Source organism: Photinus pyralis, unplaced genomic scaffold, assembly GCF_008802855.1.
Source record: "Photinus pyralis isolate 1611_PpyrPB1 unplaced genomic scaffold, Ppyr1.3 Ppyr1.4_LG9, whole genome shotgun sequence".
Lineage (NCBI taxonomy): Eukaryota > Metazoa > Arthropoda > Insecta > Coleoptera > Lampyridae > Photinus > Photinus pyralis.
In genome coordinates this window covers 21,575,235-21,589,874 of record NW_022170878.1, presented here as the reverse complement: position 1 = coordinate 21,589,874, position 14,640 = coordinate 21,575,235, and the positions used below count along the sequence as shown (strand labels likewise).

General features: G+C 39.5%; 1 protein-coding gene across 1 annotated transcript; it reads right to left on the bottom strand.

Moving 5' to 3' along the window:
• Positions 1 to 3,232: 3,232 nt before the first annotated feature.
• On the bottom strand, positions 3,233 to 13,111 carry LOC116180086. The gene is made up of 2 exons (XM_031499918.1): positions 12,260 to 13,111; positions 3,233 to 3,418 (listed from the first exon to the last, which is right to left on the bottom strand). The coding sequence occupies exons 1-2, from the start codon at positions 13,109 to 13,111 to the stop codon at positions 3,233 to 3,235; spliced, it is 1,038 nt and encodes a 345-aa protein (XP_031355778.1).
• Between the last annotated feature and the right edge of the window lie 1,529 nt (positions 13,112 to 14,640).

Sequence of the window (14,640 nt, the reverse complement as noted above, 5' to 3'; positions counted from 1 at the left end):
AGCAGTCATTATAGACATTTAGCAACGTGACAGATGCTGCCGGAAAAGTGACAGACGCGACCCGTAATGTGACAAGTGCGCTTGGTAAAGTGACTGGCGACAGGAAAAGTAGTCTAGACTGCCTCTGTCATGGAAACTTAAATTTCCTGACATAAAGTAGGCACGAAAATGAATGTTTCCTGAGCATTTTGGGTACATGTTACTGCTGTCACTAGAAGAAAGTAAAGCATCCTTTAAAAGAGATAGAACACTCTCCAATTTCACTGTTGCACTAAAAGTGGAGTCAGCAGTTTTTACCTTAAATTCTTCTATTTCTTCTAGTACCTATCTCTTCGTTTGTTAGTATGTAATCATTTAATCAATGACCGGCCTCCCTCTTCCCCCCATGTATGTAAATCACACGTTGCTATTTCTATCTCCCTCGTGTTTCTCTTCTCATCTCTATTCATTTTCCTTTATACCCTGATCTGGCATTTAAATCTTCCCCCAATATTAACCCCTCCTCCCCACCTTCATATAACATATTTTCTATTTTATGTTTTAAATCACATCAGGATGCGTGTACCACAGGTGGACATTTCCAGGATATATTCGGCGGGATCGACAAAAAATTTACATGCAGCACGTTTGGCACTATTCGGAAACCTAGTCATCGAGAACAGATATTGATTCCAATTGTAATAAAGGTCCAACCCCTAAATTCGAGCGGGATCGTTTCTCTATGCCCGATTATCCTATGCGACGCGATTTCGAATGGTATCCTCTAACAGCATGCCGTAATTTATGCGACAAATCCCTCGAAACCTCCTCGGATTACGAGGTTGGTAAATTGCTGGCGCGTCCCTTACTCGCAACATCTCCAATTTAATAAAGTTTACGCCGATCGCGGCAAAAAAGCAAAACTCGCCACAGACGCGCGTAACTCGACCTCTCCAAAATGAGAACGATTTTTTTTACTAATGCCAAAAACATCGCGGGTATTAATCTTGTTAATTAATTATAAGGACCGTGAAGGGGTGAAAAACTAATTATTTTGAATATGCGCGTTTTTTTTCTGATTTACGCTTCTGTAGTTGAGGTTGCAAAGCACACGAGCACTCGGGGGGCGTAGGGTTCCATAATCGATACAACTACCCAGGTTTGTTAGTTACTCTTTGACATCGTCCACAACAAAGCGCTGAAATTGTATATTGAAAAAAACACAAAAAGAAGTTTGCTTACGCTGACGTCTCCGCTTAAAGACCGTGTCATAAATGTTGCATAGACTTCTTCCTTTTGTGCACGCAACCCAGTTCTATAGTCTTTCACTATGATACCTTGTGGTTACAATTTTTAAAACGTTGTAACGTCTTTAATCATTACAAGCACACAATTACGATGATTTTTTCTCTCTTAAAGAATTGTTCACAAATGAACAAAAAGAATTACAACGGAAAGGTATGTGACGGGCCGTGTACATTAGAATCTCGCCAACGATAATACTAAACTTCTTTCAATTTTCAAATGACGCATGTCTTTTCCTGGTGTACCCGTGTATTTAAAAAGTTACGAGCAAACCACAATTTTATTAACACAACTGTTTGTGGTTAATGAGTTTGATCAAATACACTGAGTTAGATTATCATAAGTAGGTTAGCACTTCAATGTCCCTTACCCTTGACCAAACACAGCAGGTGTTTCAGTCATTTTTAAACCAAAGCGACTCGTCTACGATCGCAATTCCGGCTATCTTTGTCTACATATGGAATCTTTCATTTCATATAGGAAGTAGGCCAATTTGGCCGAATCTGTGCCGAACTCGCTTTCGGCTAGCTCGGTAATCGTAGGTACACTATTTTGGGTTTAAAGAAGCCTTGGTGATTTGTTCATACAAAAATAGGCAAATATGTACTGATTCCGCCAAAATTTGGCTATTTTCCTAAGAAAAAAAGGTGTCTAGGGCATTTTTAAACCAAAGGGAAGTATTTATGATTGCAGAGCGAGCCGAAGGCGAGTTCGGCACAACACCGCCTAACTTTGCCTACAAAATGAAACCTTCATTTCATATAGAAGTGGACAAATTTGGCTATCTTTTTAAAAAGAAAGGTGTCTAAGGCATCTTGAAACCAAAGTGTTGCATTTACGATTGCCGAGCGTGTCTATTTCACCTAACTTGTCCTACAAAAGGAAAACTTTCACCCGCCTCCGCTCAATTCGACTTATAGCGTTCATTCACATAACGGCGTAGTAGATAAATGCCTCATTGCGCCACAACTGACTTCTTCGTAAACTTCACAATTAAACAAACCTGACTGTCTCTTCAAAAAGCCTGGATGAATACAAGACCGACTGTTTTGCAAACAAACGCGCTCAAATACGGCCATGTTTCAAAAGTCCACCACTAAAAAACTTTAATTAACGTCCGGTTTGCATATTTAAAACCTTTTACCGTTTCGTTTACCTTTCATCCTTCTTCCTTTACAAAAATAATGTGACGCCTTAGAATAATCTGCACCTGTGTCAAACTTCGGCGGTCTTTTCTTGAAACTAATTAGCTTACGCCGTGAGAAAACTTCTGATCTACGACCGGAGAACAACATGAGATAAACTCCGCAAATAATTACCAAATCATAATAACTAAAGCAATTATTTAAACAAAATCATCAAAACATTGTCCTCAAAATCAATTTACATTTACATTTACGCTTTAAAATAATTGAAATGCACATACGAAGCCAAAGCCGAATAAAGCGTTCACATGATGTAGTTTTCACAACAGTATCTACCGATATAGCAATAATACGTCTCTAAAGCATTAGTTTACATTGTCCCAGTGCACCACCTTTTGGAGGCTTTTTCAGTTTTACCTGTTTGATTAAACAATAATTCACTGTTAGTGACATGCGATAGATAATCTCGCGCTCAGCAAGAGACTACACAAAGCCCAGCTTGACAAATATCACTCCGCTCAAACAAAACCCAACCCCTTTCCTCGAGTCTCTTCCCTTCGCTTTAGTATAGACTGTATTATACTGCTTCATGTCCATCAAACAGTTGTGCATATTACGACAAATAAAACCACGTGAGCCTTACGGAAGTTCGTCTTCACAAACAAAACCTCAAGAAATTGCGCGCAAGTTTCATTAAAGTTAATGAAACTCGCATTTTCTTCCCTCCGGAGCCCTTTCCTCCGCGATTCAGATAGCTACGTCGAGGAAAAATGTTAGACAAACAACTTTCGCCATAATTATAATTAATGAAAGCCGTTCGCCCGTAATTTCGAAGTCCTAATGAACTCCGCCGGCGTTTGCTTACTCGAAAATGCCGTACCCGAATTGAAATCCTCAATTTCCGGGAAGCTTACACTTTTGGGCGTTCGCACGAAGGGATCTTTATCAATTTCATTTAGACTGAATGATCCCACGTTTTTTCGTTCGGGCTATTGGCGATATTGAAACTAAATCCGTCACGATTACCAATCCCGGACAGCCGCGCCAAAGTTTTGCAATTAAGTTCTTTTTCGGCCTTTTTTAAGTTTTGTACCGGATTTTTTTTACGGATTTCGACGGCATATGATGCTTTCTGTTGTTATAAACGTAGAGAAATAAGTAAATAATTTAAAATCTTGTGTGAATGGAAGTGTTGTCAATGGTTAGAGTCCTCATTTCAAGTCGGTCAGTTTTCTTGAAAGGGACGAGGAAAATTTTCCGATGGCAAGCATGCATTGTGGAGAATAACGGGGCGATGATTTTGACGGACTATTTCACGTAAGATACTGTAATAATAATAACAAAAATAAACACAAATTCATAACAAATAGGTACAGAGAAACATCCATACACTATTAACAAAATACCATATACATCACCCTCATTCCTCTACATTACGACTTTACCTTCCTCGCTCGCAAGGAGGTAGAGTGATATCTCAAGGGACAGGGGCCAATGACCAGGCCTATGTATGACTTTCATTTACTTCTGCTGAGAACTGAGTCTCCAGAAAACTGATTAGTTTCTTGGGTTGTCTTAATCCAGGGGCAGAATCCCATAGACGCTGCAACTCCTTTCTGAGCGGATTTCTTATCACTCCTGCCCAACCCAATTTGGGGATTTTTGGTACCGTACGTAACACGACTACGCCTCGTTATTTCTTCCAGTTTTGTGAGCAAGGTATGTCAAAAGAGGTTTACTTGTAGTGGTGTATAGTTAAAAGGAAAGGCGGGGATTTAGTCCCCACCTCCTCTCCATAAGGGTTCGACGGTTCATTAAGGCCAGGTGATCTTGTTGACCACCCCAAGTTGCGATTAACTTTTTCCTCTTCTATTTAAAACAATTTCCCGTTCTCACTTCCGTTCCTTTCTCTTTAACAAAATACTTTACATCTGCTTACATCGGCGCTAACGCGTGCTTATCTTGAAACTAATTAGCTAACGTAGCGATAAAGGCTCTTATCGCAAACGACCGGAGAACGACATGAGATAAACTAGAATTCGATTGATCGGAATTGCGCTTAATCCCAATTTATAACCACACTTAGCGTCAAAATAAAAATTGAAATACACATACAGGGTGACCCATCCTTAGTGCAGGTGCCGGTGCTCAACAATATGCCGACATGGCGTAGTCGGAGTGCCGATATGGAGAATGGCCGAACCCCAAACCAGCCACACTTTTTCCGATACATTATTAACTTTCCTAGTTTCGAATTAATGGAAAGCACCATTACTGTGAAAATGCGATTTTTGCCTTCATATTTTCCAAAAATGTTAAAAGTAAAAAGGAGATCGAAACTCAAATAGTGCATTCTACCCAAAAACATAAAGGAAAGGAAATCCTTCGGTCCGAAATGCTCGTCGTAGATAATCTCGCGCTCATTCCGTCTACATTAAAACCACCCCTCATTCAGATAATCCGAACGAGATTGCAACACAGAATGCTATCGGCTTGCACATTAAACCACCCCCGCCTATTAATTTGAAAAATGGCACGGTTAAGCAGTTATCAGGCCGCCTCGTTTTTTTTTTTTTTGGAAACAGCCGTTTCCTATTTAACGTACGCGATCCGGATGGGACGAATCGATTTTCACGTTCTCTCAACTTCGCGCGGAAAAGCCTCGGGGCGATGAGTGGTGATTAAAATTCATGGCGAGATGAGACGCTGTGATTCCGCTTTCTAAAATTTATTCAAGGCGCGGATTACCGTCCTTATCGTCGGAACTTTTGTAAACTATCGGACAGTTTGCGTCGTCTGCTTGTTTACAATGTAACGTTTTCGGTCGGAACGGATTAGATTCTAACCCGTGCGAGAATATTCCGTCACGTTCCGGTAGGGGTGAATTTATGAATAGCAAATTGTTTTTTTTTGTTCCGTAAGGGGGTTTGTTTCAAATCCAATGTAAAGTCTACATTCAGATATCGCGAAACGCAATTGATTTACGGCAAACAGCTCTGCTTGACGTTTCGGCCGCAGGAGAGGGTGGAAATCTCTAGTTCCACTGACAGTCTCATTTTTTTCCTAAAAGATACGGAAGGATGAAGTGAATAGCAATGGCATTCAGAAATTAGTAACAAGAGACCTTGCCAGGGATCAAAAATCAAAATTGGGAATCAAGATCAAGGCAAATTTCCAAAATTGGAACATTTAATTTAATTACGATCTCAGAAAAAATACTCGAAATCACCACTTGGTTTTGTGATGGCCGTAAAAACAAACTGTCACTCTGGCACAGCTCGAACAAAATTCATCGCAGCGACCTCTAAGCAACGAGTTCTTTCGTGGTTTTACCCTTAAAATATGAAAATTGTGAACTTGAAACACGCAGTGAATATCCCAGTGGCCCAGGACCGCATACCTTAAAATGTTTCTTACAGATTAATTCCCCCTATCCCTTATTAAGTAATTTAGGCCTTTAAAAGCCAATGAGGACGACGGTACTCCCACAGCGCAAGCGAAACTAGGCTGTCCTTAAGCAGCCTACAGATGGGAATTGTGCTTAATTTGCAATGTTACAAGGTGCTCATGGCTACGTAATTTCCGCCAGCACTTCGGTTACAGGAGCCCCAATTGGGACAGTATTTACTCGGTTTTCTTCGACTTTACGTCGCCTCGATTTCCGGAAACCATTAGGAAAACAATACTCCATAGAAATCAAAAGACGCAGAAAAAATTATTGTTAATTCCACCGACAGTAGTGTTTTAGTTTTGGGGGCACCATTAGTAGCATTTTATTTCCAGAGTAACTATAACTGTGGTTTGTGGTTGGTGAGAAGTTTGGAAGGTACAAGGATGGGGTAAAATTGCTTTGGGGTAGTAATTGTGATACTCACCGCCGCTCCGAAGGAAGAGCAACGGTAGTGGTGTAGGTGATGGGTGCGACTGAGATGGCTTCTGTGCGTAATTGGGCACTGGAAGCGGAAGTGTAGGTGGTGGTGTAGTGTGTGATGGTGGAGTCATATTTTCCGGTCTAAGCGGCTAGTTGTTGTGCGACTCTCGTAACCTGGTTTGGTCATCTGCATGGCCTTGCTGGATGGTATGGAACAGGGATTCCTTAGATGGATACCAAATATAGTACCTTCTCTCGCCGATTACTTATGCAATCCGTTGCACGGGACGAGTCAAATTTATTCAATCCACGACGGCCTCTTAAAATCACAGCGCCAGTATTCGGCTCGAAGGACCGACGAAACTTCGTAAAGGTGTAATCCGAGAAGGCAATAAAGTTTATAACTGCAAAGTTTAAGATCAATAAAACGGAGCTCTAATATTTTAATGAGCAGGTAGAAGCTACTTTAATAAAAAGTAATGACCGGAGGAGAGCGCGTAATTTTCATTAAGTGGAGGTTGAGCCGTTTTTATTTATACTAATTCAGTTTCTCCCTTACAATCGTAAACGTAAACAGGTAGAGAAGGGAGAAGTCAAAGTTTCCGTAGAATTCGCATGGACCGCTGGAAGTGAAACACATGCCGTTCCGTTCGATATTGTCAAGGGCGCGCGTTTTATTTTGGACTGTTGCAACCTTCAAGGGACACGAGGGTTGGCACTAAAATAGCCACCGCCGCGCCGATAAAATCTAGGTACTTGCAATAATTACGACTCGATGTGCAAACGACGTGCTTTATAGATAAGGTGAATGAATTGCTGGCAATGGTAGAAAATTAGAATGTCTAAATATAGCAGTTATTGTGGTGGGTAAAGGGTAATTCCGACGTACTTCCCTATGAAAGGGTTGGAAAGGTATATCAGTGAATCGCAGAGCTCATTGAAATTAACAGAACAGTAAATAGACGTAGGTAGCGAGAAAGTGATAAAATCGCGAGGAAACGCGTTGCGATATTGTAACAGGCGTACGCTGCAACAAAAGGGAACTATGAAGTTTTCTGGGATAGGGGTGTGCAATAAAATTAAAATTAAACAAGTTGTAAATCAGCAAATGCACGATTAAAGCGCGTTTTTGGTAATACAGATCAGTATTTTATTAGCAAAGTTTAAAATTATCGATCTCACGGGTAATCTAACTCAAAATGGGCTAGAGCTTGCACATCTACACTATAACAGAAAGCTCTAAGTGATAATTTGAAGTCTCTAGCCATTGTAATTTCTGAGAGCTTAGCCGGACTGCCAGCCACCCAGCCAGACAGCCAGCCATAACAAAATATATAATAGCGAATTTAAAAAAAACACGTGTTAGTATCTCGTGTGGGAATACATAGTCATATCCATTGTTCACGTGATCTATACTAACAGATCTTGTGTTCGAAGTGAAAATAATATAATAATCTGCACAAAATAAAGCACATACAGCGACTACAAAACAATTCAATAAATTTATCTATAATCTATGCAAAAAACTACACAAAATAATTTACTCGAAACGGACGCAGTCCGTATGGAAATACAAATACAGAAATTCCGTTTACCTTATTTACACGGCGCCTACCCTCGGAGCAGTTCGACTGGAGCACAATCAAATTTTAAGGGTTGTGGGATGGAGCCAAAGTAGATGATTCTTACACATACCATACGTAGATGGCTACAACAAAATTGACACTAATTGATCCATAATCTATGCAAAAAAAAGCTACACAGAGTTTACACAAAGCACATAGAACAAAGGGATATGAGAATGGGGAGATGAAACAAAAAAGGAAGAAGGAATACAGGTCAGACGAGGGGAAGTGGATGGAAAGGAAATGAGAACGATAACGATATACAAACAAAGAAGGGGTGAAGGGCAAAAGATAAAATAGGAAACATGGTAGATGAAAGGGAGGAGGAGGTGCTAATATGTGCGGTTGATTTTAATGCCAGAACAGGAATGAACATGGGTAGAAATGGGAAGAGGTACACAAGACAGAAAATCAAGGGATAAAGGGTGCAACAAAGAAGGGCAAATAAAGTGAAATTAACAGAAAGAAGAGATTGGAAAATTTTATACGGAATTAGGGGGGGCGGGCAATTCCCATACATTGGAGGAAGTAGGATGTCGGTAATTGATTAAACAATAGGAAATAGAAAGTATTGGAAGAAAGTGATGAATTTAAGGTATGAACAAGGATAGAATCGGATCACCAACCGAGTGAATTGAATCTAAAAGAAACGATAAGAAGATACAAAAATGAAATAACGCAAAGAGCAAGGGAGATACAGTTATGAACAGGAGACACGGTGGAGTTGTATAGAAGGGGACTAGCGGATCAAATAGGACAAGGTACAGAGGAGGGGTGGAATAGCATAAGAAGAGTATTAACAAAGTAATAACGTGGCAACAAGTCACAGAAGTGGAGAGAAGAGAAGAAAGGTAGGAGTGGTGCGATAGAGTGTACAGAAAGAAATAGATATATTAAAATGATGGAGAAGGAAGGAAGAGGGGACATAGAGGAGAAAGAGGTGAGAGGAAAGAAAAAATATTAAAGAAAAAGATGGAGAAACAGAAAAAATACGAAGATTCAATCAGGGAAATAAAAACGAAAACGGATGGAAAGCGATAAACAGAGGGAAGAAATAGAACAAGTGGGAAAGACATACAATTAGAGGAGTGGAAACAACGATTTGTCAAGTTACTAGGAAAGCAGGAGAAAGAAGAGGCTTTGGAAAAGGTAGGAAGAGCGGAGGTTGAAGGAGATGAGATAACAAGAGATAAAATTGACCAGCCATTAAAAAGGCTCAAAAAAGGGAAAGTGGCTTGGATTTTCTCCATGGATAGCGTTAAGGAAAGGATGAGAAATCTAGTAAACAAGATATGGAAAAAGGGGGTTTACGTGAAGATTGGAAGTCGATCTTCCAAAGAGGGAACAAATATTGTGTGGGAAACTATAGGGCAATTACTATAATGACAGCGTATAGAATCTAGGCAATTATACAGAACGAAAGGCTAGGAAGAGGAACTGAAAAGAAGAGAAAACATAAATGGGCTTCAGAAAAAGGAGGAGAACGATCGACTGCATATATGTATTACACCTAATGGGATACCCACTTAGTCCAACCGTATTTAATCTCTACTAGAAAGACATCAAGAAAGGAGAGACTGGGATAAGGTGGAGGGAAGAAGAAAGGTATGGCCCGTGGTATAGAAATAAGAGACCTAAATGTAAAAAAGTTGAAGATGAGATTTGGGTGGGGGGGGGGGGGAAGTGTTGTTGGTCGTAGTCGCGACCAGTCGTCGTTTTGATTAGGTACTGGTTGGTTCAGGTGGCACTGTTTATAATTTAATCCTCCAAACTAATATTCACCATGTCAAAGTAAGGGAAGATTTATTCTCTACAACATGTCAAATTCAAAATACAACTTGTACTACTAAAAAACACGTACTAAATTTGGTGCCCTTAAAACCAGTTCATCAATATTCAAAAAAAAGCTATTTGACGTTAAATATTTCAGCTGACAAAATTAATAAAAAATGCAATTATTTAACAGTCAAGGCTAAAATGATGATCTGCAACATTCCAACCCCCGTAAATCAATCACTGGGTTGATTTACTAATGACATCCAGAACTGCAAGCTTAGATGCAGGTCTCTGAAGAAGTCGATCATTTGTTCGTATTTCTGCTCTCCGTACTTGACCGTCTTTACCAGGAAAAACTTTCTCTACTATTCCCGTATCCATTGTTTTCGATGAACATCGTCTTCACAAATGATTACTAGATCTCCTACTTTGATCGGCTCCTTCTATTCAAACCACTTTGTTCTCCTGGTTAGTATAGGTAAATATTCTCTTATCCACCTACGCCAAAAATGATTTTTTAAAGCATTTGCCACTCTCCATTGCTTTCGAAACGTCCATAATTTTTCGTCTGGCGTATAAGGTGATTGTATAACATTTGTATCTCCAATTAAGAAAGAATTTGGTGTTAATGGATGTTCTTCTAATGCTGACACAGGTACATGAGTCAATGGTCTAGAGTTCACCATGTTTGCTGCTTCAAGCAAGTAACTGCGTAATGTTTCAACCCTCGGAGCTACTTCCTTTAACGAATGTTTGAGAACTCTTTTAATAGATCGCACTAGTCGCTCCCAACATCCACCCGCTGATGGACTGGAAGGACAATTAAACAGCCATTCTATTCCTTTCATTGTGGATTCCGATATTATGGCATCTTTATTATTCAAATTTTCAACTGTCATCAACTCACCCTTCACTCCGAGGAAATTAGATCCGTTGTCTGATCGGATTCTAACTGGAACTCCTCTCAAATTCATAAAGTTTCGGAGGCATATGATACAAGAATCTGTCGATAAGTCTTGTGCAATTTCGAGATGTACTGCACGAATCGTCAAGCAAGTAAATAATGCCACCCACCTCTTTTCACGTCTTCTTCCAATTGTAACATGAACAGGTCCAAAATAATCTAGTCCGGTGTACGTAAACGGTCGAATGTTTGGAGTTAGGCGATCTAGTGGTAACTGTCCCATTTGTGGCACCTCTGGTTGAGCTGTTTCATTTTTACATTGCTGACATTGGCGTTTAGATGACCTTACTAAAACACGTAAATCGTTAATCCAAAATTTTCGCCGAATTTCACAAATGATCAATTCTTCGTTTTGGTGGTGACATAAACGATGATAATGACTGATGACAAGTTTTGTGACTGGATGTTGTTTTGGTAAAATTATAGGTCGCTTGGTCCTCATTGGTAGTGTAGGAGCGTTGTCAATTCGTCCATTTAATCTAATAATCCCATCTTCATCCAAGGCTGGTGTCAACTTATATATATCGCTTGATTTGCTGATAGGAACACAATTAGTCAGTGAATCGTATTCTTCGTGAAAAGTTTCCATCTGTACAGTTCTGAATATCAAAATTTCAGCCTGTCTTACTTCCTCAACTTTTAGTTCACCTGTATGCAAATTCATGTTGGAAGCTTTAGCTTTTAAATTCTTTACAAAACGTATCATCCAAGCAGCTGTACGTAAAACTTTGAAATAACTCGAGCTATTTGCAAAGTTAAATTGAATCATATTTTCACGAATCATCATAACTACATGTTTTGGTGGTTGTAGTTCTAGGTCTTCATCATTTACTACATGACAATCTGTTTGATGAGGCCATTTACTTTTGTCTTGCTTCAACCATTCTGGTCCGTTTATCCACCTTCGAATAGGTTTGAACTGAGGTGGATAAATGTCACGTGTCGCATCATCAGCAGCATTTTCATGTGTTGAAACCCAGTTCCATTGAGTGGGTTCTGTTGAATCCAAAATTTCACCCACTCTATTAGCAACGAATGTCTTGTATTTTCTTCTGTCATCCTTGATCCAATGAAGTACAGTTTTCGAATCGCTCCAAAATGTCGATTTTGAAATAACAAAATTGTGAGATCTCAAAACAGTTTTATACATTCTAACTCCAAGAATTGCTGCCTGCAATTCGAGCCTTGGGATGGAAAGGTATTTGACAAGTGCGCATTTAGTTTTCCCCATGACGAATGATACTGTAACTTCATCTTGCGAAGTAACTCGAAGGTAGCACACTGCTGAAAAAGCGACTTCACTCGCATCTACAAATATGTGAAGTTCAACAGCTTTTGGCATCCGCAGTCCCTTTGAGTAACAACGTGTAATACGAAATTGGCTAACCTTTGTTAATTCTCGACTCCATGCACACCATCGCTCGTAAAGATGTGTAGGAATTGGTTGATCCCATTCTACACCAGACCTCCATACAAGTTGCAAGAGTACCTTCATGTATACAAGAAAATCCGCTAAGAATCCGAACGGATCATATACTGACATGACAATCGCTAAAAATTCTCTCTTTGTTGGAATTCTTTCACAAGTGATTACTGTCGATTCTAAACGATTAAACTTCAAGTTGAATTTGAACTCGTCAGTGGATGTGTCCCATACCATGCCCAGTATCTTATCACATGTAGGGGATTTGTCCAAGTTCATATCCACTTGATATAGTTGATCACCTTGTTCCTGATTCAAGATCGAAGTAACCTTTCTTGAATTTGATATAAAACCTCGTAATTCAAAACCACCAGCCATCTCAATATTTTTAACCATCATGGATACAGTTATTGCCTGTTCATCGGTGTGAAAGCTATTAACGTAATCGTCAACGTAATGTCGTTCAATAATTGCTTTGGCCGCTTCGTGATGACTTTCTAGATACTGTGTTGCATGAAAGTTTTTGACATATTGAGCTGTTGTCGGTGAAGATGTGGATCCAAATATCATAACTAACATCTTATATACCTCAATTTCGCCAGTTTTATCATTTCTCCATAAAAATCGTTGAGAGTTTTGGTCTTCTTCACGAATTATCACCTGGTGAAACATCTCCTTGATGTCAGCACATACCCCAACTTGACCTTCACGAAATTTAGATAAAACCGTGAGGAGTGGCTGATTTAGATCTGGACCTGTCAACAATGATGAATTAAGGGATGTTTCTCCAACTTTAGCCGCGGCATCAAATACAAGTCTGAATTTTCCAGGCTTATTTGGATTCAGTACACCGAAATGTGGTAAATACCAAGTCCGTGGAGTAATTTCAACAACCTCTTCAGATGACAATTTACGAACATATCCTTTCTGCACGTAGCTGACAATAGTTTCCTTGTACTTCATACCGTAAACAGGTTCTTTTTTCATCTTGTTTTCAACATTTCTCAATCGACTGACTGCCATTGGGTAACTATCTGGTAAAACTATGTCATCGTTTTTCCATAATAGACCACTTTCGACCACGACCTTTGACCTTTTTTGTTGTTGATTCCAATAGTTGACGCGCTCGAACCGTTTCAGAAGACTCTCTTGGTGTTGTTGATAGTTCAACACCAAAGTTTTCAGTGGTAAAATACTCTTTCACAATAGCATGTATGTCGTCAAAATACCCTCTCACATGAAACATTCTTCCTGGACTTGATTGTATCTCATTGTCAACTGTTCTTCCATAAATTATCCAACCAAGAGGACTTTCTGCAACAATAGGTCCATTTGATGTTTGTTGAATCTTTCTGTTCGATAATCCCAAATGACAAAAGTCCAATCCTATTAATAGCTCTGGTCGGGCGTCAGTATAGCTGGCAATAGGAAGATTTTGTAAGTTGTCATATTTGGAATGAAGCTGATTCATGTCTACAGTTTGCATTGGAAGACAAAGATTGTTTACAGTACACACATTCCTCATCTCGAACACTTCGGCATTGTTATGGACTCCAGATATATTAAATTTAACGATTTCAGTTTCTTCAGAACTACAGTGGTCTCCGAACCATTGGAGATTCAACTTTCGCATAGGTCCCTTCAACTTCAAACGTACAGCTACGGTTCTCTTGATAAGGCTTACGCTTGATCCCTCATCAATCAATGCATACGTGGAAACAACTTCTCCTCTATTGTATAATTTTACTGGAACTACTTTAAACAACACCTTGGATTGATTTGCTTTCAACGCAGCATGACAGGATACTTCCATATTTAAAACCGTTGGCGTATATTTATTATCTTGACATTCACTGTGTAATTGAGGATGATGAACTCTGTTACATCCATTCTTATTGCAAGACTTTCTAATGCGGCACATTCTAGTAGAATGTCCAAATTTCAAACAAGAAAAACACAATTTCTTTTCTGTTACTAACTTCCATTTATCATCTGTAGATTTATTCAAAAAATCCGGGCAGTTAGCGATGAAATGGTTCTTTTCGCATAAGACACAGTTCATTTCTTTCTTACTTGTAACGTTGGAAGTGTGAAGCATTTGATATTTCTTGGGTGTCGTCTTTTTCTCTGTCGGAGAAATCAAAGAATTGCACACAGGAACTCTGGCTATGTTGTCGGCTTTAACTTCAATCCAGTTACTAAAATCTAATATAGACGGGACACCAGTCAGTGAGCTAATATGAGAGGCCCATGCAATTCTCATATTCATTGGGAGCTTTAGGATCAACTCATTAAGCAGTGTGGGATTGGCAAGCTGATGTTGACTAGAACAAGTCAACATAAAGTGACTAAAGTTTATCACTTTGTCAGCAAAAGGAATAATCTGTCCCACACTATTTTCACAGATTCCGGGAATGTTTTTCAACATAGTAATTTGTGCGTCCACTAAAAGTTCTGGTCGACCAAACCTGCTATACAATCTCTCCATGATCTTCTCCGCCATGTCGTCATGAATTAATAACCACTGAACAAGCTCACGAGCTTTCCCTTGC

Excerpts from the sequence above, each read along its gene's own strand:
- LOC116180086 (XM_031499918.1), bottom strand. The coding sequence starts at position 13,111 with ATGGCAGTCAGTCGATTGAGAAATGTTGAAAACAAGATGAAAAAAGAA. Across the intron at positions 3,419-12,259 it reads TTAATCGTTTAGAATCGACA|CCCGAACGAAAAAACGTGGG; the intron begins GTAATCACTTGT and ends TATCGCCAATAG.